Source organism: Mytilus edulis, chromosome 2, assembly GCF_963676685.1.
Source record: "Mytilus edulis chromosome 2, xbMytEdul2.2, whole genome shotgun sequence".
In the NCBI taxonomy this organism is placed as follows: Eukaryota; Metazoa; Mollusca; class Bivalvia; order Mytilida; family Mytilidae; genus Mytilus; species Mytilus edulis.
The window spans coordinates 78,548,008-78,563,193 of record NC_092345.1 but is presented as its reverse complement, the minus strand read 5'-3'; the positions used below and the strand labels follow the sequence as shown (position 1 = coordinate 78,563,193).

General features: G+C 30.8%; 1 protein-coding gene across 4 annotated transcripts; it reads right to left on the bottom strand.

Annotated features, from left to right (window-relative positions):
• Positions 1–63: 63 nt before the first annotated feature.
• On the bottom strand, positions 64–15,078 carry LOC139513024 (SH3 domain-binding protein 5-like). Of its 4 annotated transcripts, XR_011662373.1 has the most exons (9): positions 14,950–15,078; positions 10,233–10,295; positions 9,556–9,684; positions 9,150–9,311; positions 8,156–8,286; positions 6,736–6,801; positions 6,194–6,236; positions 2,665–5,496; positions 64–2,410 (listed from the first exon to the last, which is right to left on the bottom strand). XR_011662373.1 is itself a non-coding variant. In XM_071301104.1 (8 exons), the coding sequence occupies exons 1-8, from the start codon at positions 15,028–15,030 to the stop codon at positions 4,246–4,248; spliced, it is 1,926 nt and encodes a 641-aa protein (XP_071157205.1). In that variant the 5' UTR covers positions 15,031–15,078; the 3' UTR covers positions 2,066–4,245. The 4 variants fall into 4 exon arrangements, 2 of the variants coding, with proteins under 2 accessions (XP_071157205.1, XP_071157206.1); XR_011662374.1 differs by lacking the exon at positions 6,736–6,801; XM_071301104.1 differs by having other exon boundaries at positions 2,066–5,496.
• Positions 15,079–15,186: the final 108 nt, after the last annotated feature.

Genomic DNA, 15,186 nt, shown 5'->3' with positions numbered 1-15,186 from the left:
CGATTCATGAACTTCGAACAGCGGTATACTACTGTTGCCTTTATTCAGGAACAAACAATCTACTTTTTATCTTCATGGTTTATTTGAAACAATCAATCTCTGATACAACAGAACATTAATAAAGTTCAACTGCCATCTGACTTATATATTTTAACAATATTTACTGAAAAAATGAGAAAAATGATAGAGTGGGGTGCACATATTCGCCCTTTTATGATTTTGAGGATGCAAAAACTTCTAAGGATGGGTGAAATGGAAGAAATATGCAGGTAAATTATATTTTTATAACAAATATGATTATGTTTTTAAAGTTGGACAAAATTTCGGCACTAACCACAAAGGACCAAAAAACGGACTATGATTTTCGGTCAATTTCCTGAATGAAAAACACGATTTCAAAGAAGTATTTCTTAGTAATTCTTTGACTGGTTGCCCAAAATTTCAGTTCTTTACACCTTTGAAATCTCTTCTATTCATTTATAATGAAATTGATTTGATAAATATTGTTTAAAGCTGCAGTTATTTGGTTTTAAATAGATGAGTAAAAACGGCGAATATGTGTCCCCCTTTCACAAAATATCAGGAAATTTCAATAGCCTTTTATCTAATGATTTTTTTCTTCAAAGTAACACGTTTTCAAGCTAAGAATGTTTTGCTTTTGATGTTATCTTCATATAGAAATATCAGTTTAAAGACCTGAACATGAAAATAAAACATGGAAAATAAATGAGCACCCCACTCTATGGGCGACTTTATTGTACAATTGACATTTTTAACTGTTCTTAAATCTTTCAATTATGATATGAATTTGTACCCTCATATTTTGAATTCTCTTTCACACTATTTGAAATTGAAAAATAACAGAAGATCTGAGTACTTCACAATACTCAAAATAGGTTAAAATTGGCAAGTAAAAATCAGTTTACATTTTTTTTTAAAGTAATCTTGTCTAGGGAAAAACTAATAAACCTAAATAACAACGTACTGGGGGTTTAAAATATAAAATATGTTCCCTAATTGAAGCTTGGTAATGAGTGAAACAAAATTGACACTGAAGCAAGTAAATTATGTACTGAATGTAATATCATGATATTTTGTTATTTAGAGTATAAATTCAAAGATTTATACAATTTTTTTTTTTTTAAATATTTCTCCTGCTTAGTACTATTTCTCTAATACATGGAATAGATACTGTATAAGAAAGAATGCAACAGATCTAAGATGACATTAAACAATGCTTCATGGTAATTGTGTCTTTTTGCTTTATTATTTATCATGAATTTGAATGAAAGTCCTGTATATTTGCATTTATATGTAAATGCTGTTGGTTTCTTTTTTGTTTGTGCACATCAAGCACATACACCAAGTGTTTATGATAATGGGAAATTGATAAATTAAAAATCTTTGTTAAACTACTTATAAGAAAACTTTGAGTGTATTGTTCATGTCCTCTTTGGTCATAAAGTGTATAATGAAGTTTTCATTTTTTACTGTCAATTGTTTGTCACTGTTAGCCCTCCTAGATGGAGGTATATCCAGAAATATACCGGCAGATTTGATGACTTGCTTGCTTCTGTTAATTGTGTTCACATTGTGAGGACAATATTGAGGGCTTAACATATGAGTGTTAAGGACTGTATGTTGCCCTCTAGAACTCTTTTGGTTTTTGTTGTTGTTAGGTGCTGTCTCATCTCTTTTTATTTAAATGTTGAGATGACTAAGCAATGAATGACATCATTAGGACATGATTCAGCAGAATTATCAGACAACTTTTCTCTGAAGACTTGTTTGTGACTGTTTACATCAGCTGTTTAATTCATATTTTTTTCAAAGTGTACTTTTTCAAGTCAGGTAAATAGTTTCTTCTTGCCTGAGGAGAGGTTCCATGATTTCTCCATTAAAAGGCAGAAAAGCAAAATGCATAACTTTCTTTTTCATTTTAACAATGGCATGTTTGGAAAAACTACGACACCAACGATTTAATCCTTAAGTAATTATTGCAAGTTTGAATAAAAATACTATAACAAAATCAAAGAAATGATTTAAAAAAAAATGACTAATAATAAACTAAGAAATAATAAAGTTTATAAATGTCATGTCAATAAACAGTAAATTACACACAAAATATATAAACAATAGCACACAGATGTTCAGTACAGTAAAATATGTGAAAAGTAACAAACCAATGAAAGTGCCATTTATAAAAACAAGTCTAGTGTCATAAAAAACAATATAAGTAGTTGAACTAATTTTGATTTGTTATAAAGTATTTTGATAAATATGTAAAAAAAAAAATATATATTTAAACCATACTTGCCTTGCTGCATTATAAAGATAACGGTAATATCAATTTTATAATCATAATGGACATGTTTTAATGAGTAAAAGTTCTGCCAAACTTTATCATTTACTGTATTAAGGTGGTACCTAACACTACAGGGAGATAACTCTGTAAAGTCAGCTTAATGTTTTAATTACGTTGTGTTGTAAAGGGAATATTAAGCTTCTCAATGATCAAAATTGGTGTTTGTCAAACTGCTATATAACCAGTGTAATTTTTCTGACAAAACCGTTGGTTCAAAATTTTTGAAAGTAAATACGTTGACAAAAATTTATGAAAATTAAACGAGCCAAATTAATTTTAGTGAAAGTGTTGGGTACCACCTTAAGTGCTTTCCATTATTTCTTTTCAATCAAATCAAATGAACTACATGATACATAATTCAGTTAAGTCTACTTGTTAAGACAATTTTGTTTTAGGGTGGAAGCTTGTTTTGAATTATCTTATAACAGAATACAAATTTATTGCAAATCATCAAAAATTTCATGAGGAGTTATTCATAGCAATTTGCAAACTATACCTGAAGTCAAAATTTATGCTTAAAACATAGTCAATTAAGCCTTAAGCTTCGAAATTCTCTTACAACAAGTTAGCAACTCTATAGAATGATGGAGTATAAAAGTATTATAAATTTATCAACAATCTACAATTTTATGGAAGTCACAATTTGTAATAGAGGAAACTTGAGTAACCAATGAAATCAGCTGATTGCTTTAGTAAATCATGAGAATTCTACCTGTCAATCATCTTCAACATCTATCCATTTAAGAAAGTATATATTAAATTACTTCTGAATAAAAGAAAGAAACACCTGAAGTAAACTTTTAGTCTTTTACCCATTGCCATCATATAAATGATCATTCCCATATTTGGGTCTAACTGAAATCCCCATTTTAAAAACAGAAATTAGACAGAGATGAAGCAAAGACATACAACAGTTAAAATTAACACTTTGGTCAGGCCATTTAATTAAAAAACTTTGATGTTCAGATAAAAACATTTTCTTAAAACAACACAACTGACATGTTCACGATATAAGAAATAAAATACAACCTATGTATCTGAACCTATTTCTATTGTTAAATAAATTATGTATTTTACCAAATATTATTATGCAGATAAATTATGGCAAGCAGTCAACAGACAAAAACCATTTATGTGAAACACATGCTTTTCAAAATCCTGTTTGAACTTTAGCCATTTCACAAATTTAGATACACATGTATAAGCAATACAATTCTAGGCTGCTGAAAACAAAGATATTAAACTATAATAAACATTAATCCATTTTTTGATCGTTACAGCAACCTTTTTGCTATAAGTATAACACTTGAAATTTAGATACAACTACCATTTCTACTTGTGATTGGTCATTGTACAAGACAACCTTCTCTGTTGCCTACATTTTTTTGTAAGTCTAAATGTGAGATGAAGGTCAAACAAGTAACTTGAGGTTGTGAGATATCTCCCTGATTGCAGTCAAGAACCAAGAAACCATGGATACAGCATGGTTGCATTCATCATTGGGATAAGCTTCATTATGCAAACTTGACTGCCAAAGTCTAAATATTTTTCTTGGAAGCTGTCAAATAGGATTAAAATGGGACAATATTTTGACTTACTTCATAAAAACTGGATACTAATTGAACAATTATTTAAGTAAGGCAGCATTTAAAAAAAAATCTTTCTCCAGCATAATGAAAAATATGGAAAATCATATTATCTTGTACATTATTAATAAAGAATGTAGATTTAGATAAAAGCAAGCACCAGATCAATTTTCCTACAGAAACAGATACATAAATAACATGTATAACATGTACATATATACCAACAATAATATCACAACTAAATCTGACATGACATACCAATGAACACATATACCACTATACAGATACTAAAAACTAATCTGAATTCCTATCTTCCCGTGTGTCAACTATCTCATCTATACTATCATCTGTCAGTGTTTTGTCTATCGTTGTAACTGGTCCTTCCTCTAGATTAATACTTGACAATTTCTCCGTTATTTGGACTGTTGAATCTTCTATTGAATCTTCTGTATCATCAATTTTTGACTTATCAAGATTGTCATGAGATGTTTGGCGTATATATTTTTCCAAATACGATAATTTAGATGGTAGATTAAGGTGCTGAGAATCACGTCGTTCTAGTCTTTTAGATTTAGCCTCTTCCTCATCAAAAACTTCTTCTGAAAACTCCATTGTAAGTAATTCAACCTGATCATCGTCCAGCATGGGTCCTGTACTAGCTATACTTTCAGCATCTGATCTGTCCTCTTCTGGGAGAGAAAGAGCAGACGACAGACTAGAATGACTAGGGGAACTTCTAGGTGGGCAAAATGCATTTGATTGAGTGGGAGTTATTGGTAGAGATCTATTTTCTTGAATATATCCTGACTTTGCCTGAGATCTATGTAAACTCTTTTGGGATTTCTCTCTTTTACGTGTTGGCTGTATGTCCTCAGTCTGGTATTTCTGAGCTAAGGGGTCCATTGCACTATCAATACGTAAAATAAGTCCACCTTTCAGTTTATTACTCTTTCGTGATCTTGAAGGGGATCTCTCCTGTTCTTGAGAACCAGTTTCAGATGAAACACTTCCACGAATAGCACTATTTCTTTTTGTCCTATCAAGTTCTCTTTGCCTTACTGAGGTAGATATGGTATCTCTATCATTTTTACTATATTCTGTTGTTTTTGGTAGAGACATGTATTCTGATTCCAAACTTGGAACAGGAAATTCGTCCTGTTCTTTTATACTGGTTCTATGTTCTATTGCAGTTCTATAGCTCTGGTTCCTGGATCTTTCTACAGACTCATGAATAACTGATGGCAGTGAGTACTGGTTAGGTTGGTACCCTGATAATGGTCTATTAGAACTGTACTCTTCTGAGTTAATACTGACATCATTCTGACCGTCTATTGAACTTTTGTCCTTCTGACGAACTGGGGGTGGTGAGGGTGTTTCTGACCCTACCCCAGCACCTCTTTCTCCAAGTTCTATTTGTTGTTGTTTTTCTATTCTCTGCTGATGTATGCTGTCACTTATCTTTTCCAAATTCCTTAAAGCTTCAGAGTACATGACTTTGGCAGAGTGGACATCTTCCTCCAATATCTTGATTGCCCTCTTGTTATCCTATAATTTATAAATGAACATTGAATTAGGACATTTTACTCAATTTAATCAGTTTATTTTTTTCTTTTCTTTCTTGGTTGATTTGTATGCTTGCTTAATTTGAATATGCACATCACACTGCTGTTGATTAGGTTAATCACAGACATCATATTTTTTGGTGAAGTAACATAAATTGCTGTTGTAATATGTCTGTGTTATTGTTCTGTATTTGTTTGGTTTTTTTTGTCACCATACAATCTTCAACAATACACAAATGTCCATACATGAACATACATGTCAAGCACACAAAAATATTCAAATTCTGTGAAGTGTATGAGTAACAGAGTTTGTTTAATCTATAGTGTGTGTGGTACATAGGTTGCTGTATCAATGATCTTTATGTAACACATTTACATTTTCTTCTTCTAAATTTCTAAATTCTTGTCCTAAGGATGAAAAAAGCATGCTGAAAAGATGAATAATTGGTGCCTTATATGTGAAATTATCTTTTCTTTCATTCTCTATTGCTATATAAATGTAATACTTTTCTTTTTTATAAATATTGCATTTGTTGAATATTGATATAATATATAATGAGTGATGATATAAAAGGCAATTAAGAGGTATTAGATAAGTGTCTATTATGGTCTGGAACATTACAGGTATGTGAGGGAGATATGATTCTATATTTCTCTAAGACATAAGCACGGTCAATTACCTCCATTTGTTGATTTACTGCAGCTTTCAGCTCAAAATATGGTCTAAAAACAAACAAAACAGAACTTAATTATATATATTACTCTCTAGATCTATAGTACAACATGTTTATATTGATATTTAAATTAATGCTATAAATATAAAGTATTTACTATGACAAGAAATAAATGTTTATTTTTACTTTTTCAGACTACTTTACTAATTGACAAGAGATAAAAACTTATAATGATAATGTGTATTTCTGACACACAAATATTCGCTTTTTCTCATGGATATTGTTTAATTGTATATAATAGGGGAAAAAATCTAATCGAACTAAGCTGTCAGAAAATTTTTAAATATTTTACACATGGTTTCAAAAAGTCTTCAAAATATAAAATGCTACTCGGAAAGACTTGTCAGTTGAAGCGTTAAAATGTAGAAAGCATTATAGTATTAGTTTATTTCAGTGATGACAACTGTAGTCTATATCAGTAGATACAAGCCAGAAACAACATATGAGGTAGGTATCATTTACATGGTTCATGCTGAGTTGATACTTACAACAAAGTTAACTGATATCTGTTGGTTATGTCCCCTAGTTGTAGGAAGTGAGTTTGTGTCCTCAGGCTAGAAAGGGGCAAAAATGGCAAACTCATTGTTTGTGTTTAATACCATATTGCCACAACATGCTGGCTTTTTGTGCTCGTGTAAATGATTTATATATAATCATTATAATAAAATATATTTTGAAAACTTCTTTGAGATTTGAAAATTGAAACTTGTGACATTAACAAAATCTTGAATAAACATACAGATCTTACCATGTTAAGGCCATCATTATACAAATTGATAAATGGTGTATGAAGGGATGCTAATTATTTTTTCTTTAAATGTTTTTTCCCTTTTAGAATATGTATTTTTCTTTTATGCAAAACAAAGCAATAATCAGTAAAAACAAACATTAATAAATTAGATATTTTTCTATATTGAAAACTTATCTTCTGGTCATTAATTGATAAAAGCATTGGAAATTGTTTTAGTGTCATTTCAATATTTGAACTGTTTCTGTCATAACAGCAAAATTAATTTACAGGTTGCCTGTGAAAATACATTTGCCACTATCAATATCATAAATAAAAGAAGAATGCATCCATGGGAAAGAACAGATGCCCAGCTTGTAAATATACGACAAATTCAGATATTTTTACACTTATAAAAGGGATAAACCTTGATAACAGTGAAAGTGCTTAAGTACTACCAAATTCGAATTTGATCCGTGTTTGGGAGTAATAAGCATTGTGCATATTTTTGATAACCTTTGGTTGAGGCAAAGTAAATTTAGAGTGCAGAAAAGGCAAATTCAGCATTTTTTTTTCATCTGTAAAGAAAATAACTTGATAACAGTGAAAATGAAGCCAATCAATTTGGATCTTAGCATTGCATATAATTTTCATATCATTTGGTTGAGCCATACTAAAGTTGGAGAATTTTTTTAAAGACAAACAGATGGACAAGGGTGAACCTTAATGCCCCTTTTGCCTAGTAGCTGGGGCATGAACATTTATTGTAACTGTGGATACAAATTTTGTGTTTAATCTAATCTAAAAACTATAAGGGAAAGGGAAATCCATCGAAACCCATAGTGTATAAAATCATTAGTTAAAACTTAATTTATTCAAATTTATACTTATTGAAAAATGTTTAGCTGATACAAATGTATTTCATTTATTTTTATTGAAATGAATTATGGGAAATTTCATTCGATTGTAAAGGAGGATATCTTCTAGTGCACCATCTTGTACTTCATGGTCAGTATTATCATCATTAAATTCACCAACTTAACAAATTAATTTAACGTTGTTCAATAAACCATGCAAATAAAGTCAAGTGAGATGAAGATGTACACCTTACAATCATTATGTACACCAAATACAGATGGATGACCTTTAGCTTATAGACTTTTGCTAATTTTCTTATTTACCTAGATTTAGTTATTGCTCTCTTTAATTCTTTTTGTAACTTCTGGCATTTTTCATCCGATTCTTGAAAATTATGCATTGTTTTCATATGTTCTGTCTCACTCTCGTTTCTCTCCTTTTCTGCTTCATTAACCTGAAAAAGTAAAGTATGAACCTTTATAACTATTCCTAATCTGTATATAAAGGAGGAGTTCTAAAACCCAAATCAAAATACATCACAAAATATAACAATGAAATGACCATTTAAACAACACAATAAATTTCCCATGTGTAATGATGTGTAAAGTAGGAGCTTAGGCCATACAGAATTCCAGACTTTTGCCTTCAACTTAAACAAGTTGTTGAAATGAGCATTATTTCACCATCTTGAAAATTCAAATTGCAGGTTCTTCAGCACTTCAAATTCCTGCAAAGATTTCTCAAAATTTATGAAAGTGCATCTTTGAATAAATTAATCATTTTAATGTATACTTTGCAATTGGTAACTCTCCCTGTAAATCAAAAAAATCTTTCTATATCTACGAAAAAACATTTTTTTTCTAATACTTAGTCATTTTATACAGTTTCTTTATAATTATCAATCAACATGTAATTCACTTGATCAAAGAAGTGCAGAGTTCTCAATCAAGTATGACATTTAAATTTGATTTGGCATTTTGGGAATCAACAGGTATAGACAAACACGCCTAGTGCCATCATATAGATGGTTGCCTATATACTATCTCAACAAATCAAAGAACACATTTCATCAAGTGTTGTTCCTTTGCAATATATTGTACTATATTTCTCAACTCAAGAGATTTTTTTGAATTTTAAATGCAATTGTTTTGAGAGCCTAAATATGGTATCACATTGGATTCAGGGGTTAATTTTTTTTTATATATCTGACTATATTCATCAGTATGTAACGAATAATCAATACATATGCAATTAGTAATTGTGATTTTCATCTTTGGTTTCAGGAATAAAATATTGAGTATTATAGCAGAAATATACCTTCATGGTAGCATGATTAAGCATCTCCTGCCAAGCTGGATCTGTAGAAGCTTCTCCTTTCATATATCCTTGTTCTGCTAACTGTACCATCTCCTTGGCTGCCTCATGCATGCTACAAGCTCGTTCAAAACGAATAGCAACCTTCTGTGCCTCTGAGTGAGCCTGCAAATTTCAAAACATCAAATTTATATGGGAAATGCTATTTTTTTTTATTAGTATGACAACTTGTTGTAATTGTTTTTTTTTCTGCCTCTGAAAAAGACAAGATAACTTAAACCTGAAGTGAGTTTTAAATGAATTGAATTACTTATGTTGAAACTTATTTGAAGAGGGTCTTTTTTTCATTTGAGGTCTTAAACATGAAAACTTAAAATCTTATTAAAAATATAAATCAATAAGATCTTACCTCCAAAACTCTATGTCTTTGGTCATAGTATGGTCGAGCCTTTTCAACACAAGATCCGAGCTTCTTTGCCAGAGTATTGAGTTTATGTGTGGTATCTGATAATGCTTGTCTAAATCCAGCCCTTTCATCCTGAAAATGAAACTACCTATGATGTTACTGATTTCTATAATTTTAAACAGCCAGCTGTCTCTTTTAAATTTATGCTACTATCTTTGCAAGTGAGACCACATATTATGGCCAGATTTAGTTGAATTCCATTAGCAAACAACACTTATGACAGTTGGTTCTTAGGTTTGGACAAAAATGTACTGTAGAGAGGTTTAATATGTTTGTGAGTGTTGAATTTTCTCATTCAATTGGACAGTACCTTTTTGCTCATATTTTTTTTTAATGTTTTCATTTTATGGACAGAAGTATCATAGATGATAAATTCAATTTTTAAATTTCAATGACAATCTTGTTAATAAACAGTTTGCTGTGAGTATAAAGATATAAAACCAATGTTTTTTTTTATATTGATCTGGTTTTACTGGAGCCAGTTTTTGTGCTATTATTAAATGTTCTTTCTTCTTCAAAGGACTGTAAATGGCAGGATCAAACTAACTCTAATATAAAACTTATACTGGGAATGGACCACTGTACATGTACATGTGGTCAAAGAAATCTAAAGAACTTACATCTAACTCTAGTTCCAGTTTGTTTATATCATCAGATGCCTTATTCAACCTCTCTAATTCACCCTAAAAAATAAAACACATTTAATTTGAGTATAATTAGTATTAATATTTTTTTTAATGATTGATATACTCAATATAGGCCCTTAAATCAGGAAAAGAGGTATTTGAATATGCTAAAGATGTCAGAACATAACAAATTAATTTAGCCTTTCAAGACGTCATAATTATTTAGACTAACAGAATCCAATACACTTTATGTGCTATTATCTGCCTTAACTAGACATACATGTAATACTGCAGGTTCCCATAAAATTTTGAAATCATTATGAAATTTATCACCTTAAAGGAAAAGTGATTACTGAATGACATTTAAATTTCAAGAAGCATATATTCTTGGGTCAAGCAGGGAAGATTTCCAAATAACTTTAAATGTCTATGTACACATACAACGCTAACTATCATGTACATATACACCTTATTGCTATTTGCCTGTCATTACTGGACATCAGATAGGTTACCGTAATATGTTACAAATAGAAGATACATGTATCTGATGCCACAATGGAAAGGTGATTGTTGTGATTCAATAGTTCAAGTGTCACAGAATCACTCTATAAATAGCTTACTCTGAAACAGATGTGGTATGAGACAACTCCATATACAGTAGTTTAACAAATCTGGGCCCAAAAACCTGTTCACTCCCATTCAAGTTCGCCCCCTTTCACTTTTGCATCCTACACATTCTTTATTGGTTTTGTATATGTGTGTTTAATAATTTTACTAGAACACACCCGCGAAATCGCGGTCATTCAGAGCATAGTTTAAAGTATGTAAAGTGTTTTTGGAAGAATTTTGTAAAATATTGAATGACTGGAGAATTTCAGCAAAAGTATCATAAGTCATAGGTCGTTATTTCCAAAATTCCCAATTTTTGGTTTTCTATCAATTTCAATATGAACATACATTTAGTATGTTATGAACATTTAAGTAAGGAGCCTGTAATTCAGTGGTTGTCGTTTGTTTATGTGTTACATATTATTCGTTTTTCGTTTTGTGCATAAATAAGGCCGCTAGTTTTCTGGTTTGACTGATTGTTTTACATTGTCAGTTCGGGGCCTTTTAAAGCTGAGTATGGGGTATGGGCTTTGCTCGTTGTTGAAGGTCGTACGGTGACCTATAGTTGTTAATTTCTGTGTCATATTAGTCTCTTGTGGAGAGTTGTCTCAACATGGCAATCATACCACATCTTCTTTTTTTTTGTAATCAATGAAAAGATTTAATGACTGGAGAATTTTAGAAAAGGTATCAAAAGTTCACATGAATATTTTTAGCGCTTATCTAGAGTTGTCTCAACATGGCAATCATACCACATCTTCTTTTTCTTTTGTAATCAATGAATTTTGTAAAAGATTTAATGACTGGAGAATTTTAGAAAAGGTATCAAAAGTTCCCATGAATATTTTTAGCGCTTATCTGTATATTATGAACATTCATTACAGTAACTATATAAATATAGTGTATTTACTTTCAATTCTAAGTTTACTAATCGATTCATGGTGGTCATTGGTATAGTATACACACGTGAGTATACAGACTCTCTCTATTTAATAAACTCTGTGACCGCCGTAGATAGTAAATTCTAAGTTTACTAATCGATCCATGGTGGTCATTGATATGGTATACAGACTCTCTCTATTTAATAAACTCTGTGACCGCCGTAGATAGTAAACTTGAAAATGATAGCAGATAGAATTCTGAAAATACACTTTATTCTTTGTATATGTTTGTTCAAAGTATACAGAAAAACACAAACCGGAAGTCTAATCTGACTTAAAATTTCGTCCAATGACGGGACATTATCCGGATGCCTTTTTTCTCGTTTTTCTCCCAAAATAACTCAATCTGAATAATCATATGAATGGATAACAAATGCGACTATGCACTGTACCTATAGGACACAGAGGCGTGTTGATTAATTTATTGTGGAAAAAAGAGAAGCGACACCCAAAATGAGGTCTTCTCGTTTAATAGTATAGATAATCAAGTTTTGAGTAGTGTAGTGCTATAAATATTTGTTTTTCATTGTTTCATAATACTATATATATAGACATTCTGTCCATTCTGAAAATATTATTTGTGTTGAATATATGTAGGACTCTAAAGTATGATGGTACTCTAAAATGCCATGGTCTCCCTGAAGTGTGATGGTCTACGCTAAGTATGATGGTGTCTCACGCTAAAGTGTGATGGTTGTTTGTACACTCAAGTACGATGGTATATCACGCTAAAGTGCGATGGACATAAAGGGTAAGATTCAAGGGATTAAAACATGGAGGTTAAAAAATAGTCTTTTTACAAATGAAAGTTGTGTAGATTGCCTTTCACACAGTCTATCACTAACAGAACACCTCCTCATATAGTCGTAATTGTAAATTACAAATACACAATTAGATTATTGTCAGAATATTGCTGATTTTTCATCTTTTTCATAATCACCACACTAACATAAATGTATTATTATTTTCCTTCCATATACAAACTAATGTTTTAGCCGACTGACGACTAAATCAAATTATAATTTACTAATGAAAACAAGTACTTATTTTATCGACGTTACTTTCCAATAAAATCAACAATCATTTAAAACAGGAACTGCTTTAGTAATCTACAACATAAACAATGATTCAAATGTATTTGTTCCCTTTCAACTAGCAACAAAAGCAGAATATTATTTTGTATCTAGTAGTAAAATGCAGGATACAAGTTAAGAAAAACAAACAGATTTGCCTCAGCTGACAAAGCACGGTCAGATTAATATAAATTCAGTCATTGACATTTGGTTTTAAAGGTGTTAATAAAATATTTGTAATTTATCTTCCAGCATGTGTAATATTTAGTTTGTATAAACGACTGTTAATGTCATAAACAAACTACGTTTTTACGTCTATATTTTCCCGGACAAACGCACTTTAGCGTATGGAAGCATCGTTCTTTAGCGTAGACCATCGCACTTTAGCGTGACCATCGCACTTTAGAGTCCTACATATACAATGTATATAAATCTTTAATCATGTTTTTCTTTAGATAATTATACAAGCACATGTCTCTAAAAAAATTTTTTAACCTGAATATTAAGGTAAGTTAGTAGGATTTTGTGTTCAGAGACAAGTACCTGTGTAGAATTGCTATAAATATATAGTTGTTCCATTGTTTCAAAATATAGTCATGATATATATATATATATGTATACAAAACAAGTTTCTTTTCAAGCAGTGTACAGAATTATATATTAAAAATTAAATACACAAAAAGAGTTTTAAAAGCAGCAATTATAATTACTTTGAAATCGGTAGTACGAAATATTTCAAAAACGGTAAGAAATTTACAGTAAACGCAAACATGACTTGCAAATCAGAAAATTTACTCTATTGTATAACATGTGTCAACTGTAAAGAAAATTACATAGGTCAAACAGGAAATAGTGTGTGTGAACGGGTCAGGATCCATAAACAGCAAATACAGCAACCCGAGTACAGACAAATTCCGTTGAGCGAACATTTAGACATTTGTGCGGGAGGAAAATTCAAAATTTTCCCGTTCTTCAAATGTACGGAACCAACAGAAGAATACCGTAAAGAACTAGAGAGAAAATTCATAAAAGTGTTTGACGCCAAGCTTAATGCTTAGTAGTTACATGAACAATAACGTCGCGTCATACTACTAATATGTTACGAACAATGACGTTACGTCATAATACTAATGTGTTCCCCATAACGACGTTCATAGTCTTGAAAAGTCCCAAGATGGATGAAAGCGCTAGACAATGCTGCTTTTAAAACTCTTTTTGTGTATTTAATTTTTAATATATATATATATATATATATACATATCATGCATGTAGTGTACTGACATCCTGACAATGTTTTTTGTGTTGAATAAATCTTAATCATGTTTTGGTTAGTGCATTTGTATTACTATGAATATTTCTCTCATAGTTTCTTATAAAATCCTTTCTTTTTTAGTGTTGTCATTTTTCATGTTTTTAGTATTAAAATTTCCATACAAACTTTTTGTGCGAACATCATGAACATATATACATTGTACTGTGAACGGACCTATGGGGCAAACGTGTAGCGTGTGAAAGTGTAAACATCCTATCGTTATGTGTTCCCATAGCTGGACATCACAAAGATTCCCATTAAATTTTGACATCATAATACAAAATATGTGACGCCATACGCCACAATGGAAAAGTGATTGTAGTATGATGTCAATAGTTCAAGCGGGGCAGATTCTTTGGTCAACCAGGGCAGATTTCCAAATGGCAAAAAGGAGTATTGGGAGGGAGGAACCTGATACCTAATTTAAGTTCAACTTGCTACCAATTTTCATATTTTACATGTATATATTTTGTATGCTGGGACAAATGTGGGAAGAGGATAACTCACAACAATTAATTATATCATATAATCAAGAATTACTTTCTCATCCTTCAATGATGTCATTGATTGAAATACAGATACAGAAAGATATCTGATATGATACATGTTATAGTTTACTCAAGGATTTGTATAGTGAGATCACTATACAAATCCTTGGTCTACTATAGAAAAAAGGGGGGGATGCGTGTTATAAATTATTGTTTACAGTGATTTCAACAACTGTCTTATAATATTAAAAGTAACTATATAGAGAACGTTTATGCTGGTTAATTTACATGAATTCTTGGATCTAAAGCTTCATCGTCAAGGATTTCTGGTGAGATCGGCGACAACCGACCTTGACAGTCGGCTGCCATTTTTAAATGATTGCGTTAATCTCGTACAAAATATTATATAATCATAACTTAATTCAACCTTTAGCGTAAATTTCCCACAAAACATTGTTTAATTTTTAAAATTCAAATGTAATTTTATCATATAGCTGATTTTAAATGACAGCAAAGCAATCAATT

Excerpts from the sequence above, each read along its gene's own strand:
- LOC139513024 (XM_071301104.1), bottom strand. The coding sequence starts at position 15,030 with ATGGCAGCCGACTGTCAAGGTCGGTTGTCGCCGATCTCACCAGAAATC. Across the intron at positions 9,685-10,232 it reads AACTGGAACTAGAGTTAGAT|GATGAAAGGGCTGGATTTAG; the intron begins GTAAGTTCTTTA and ends TTTCATTTTCAG. Across the intron at positions 6,237-6,735 it reads AGATATCAGTTAACTTTGTT|ACCATATTTTGAGCTGAAAG; the intron begins GTAAGTATCAAC and ends GTTTGTTTTTAG.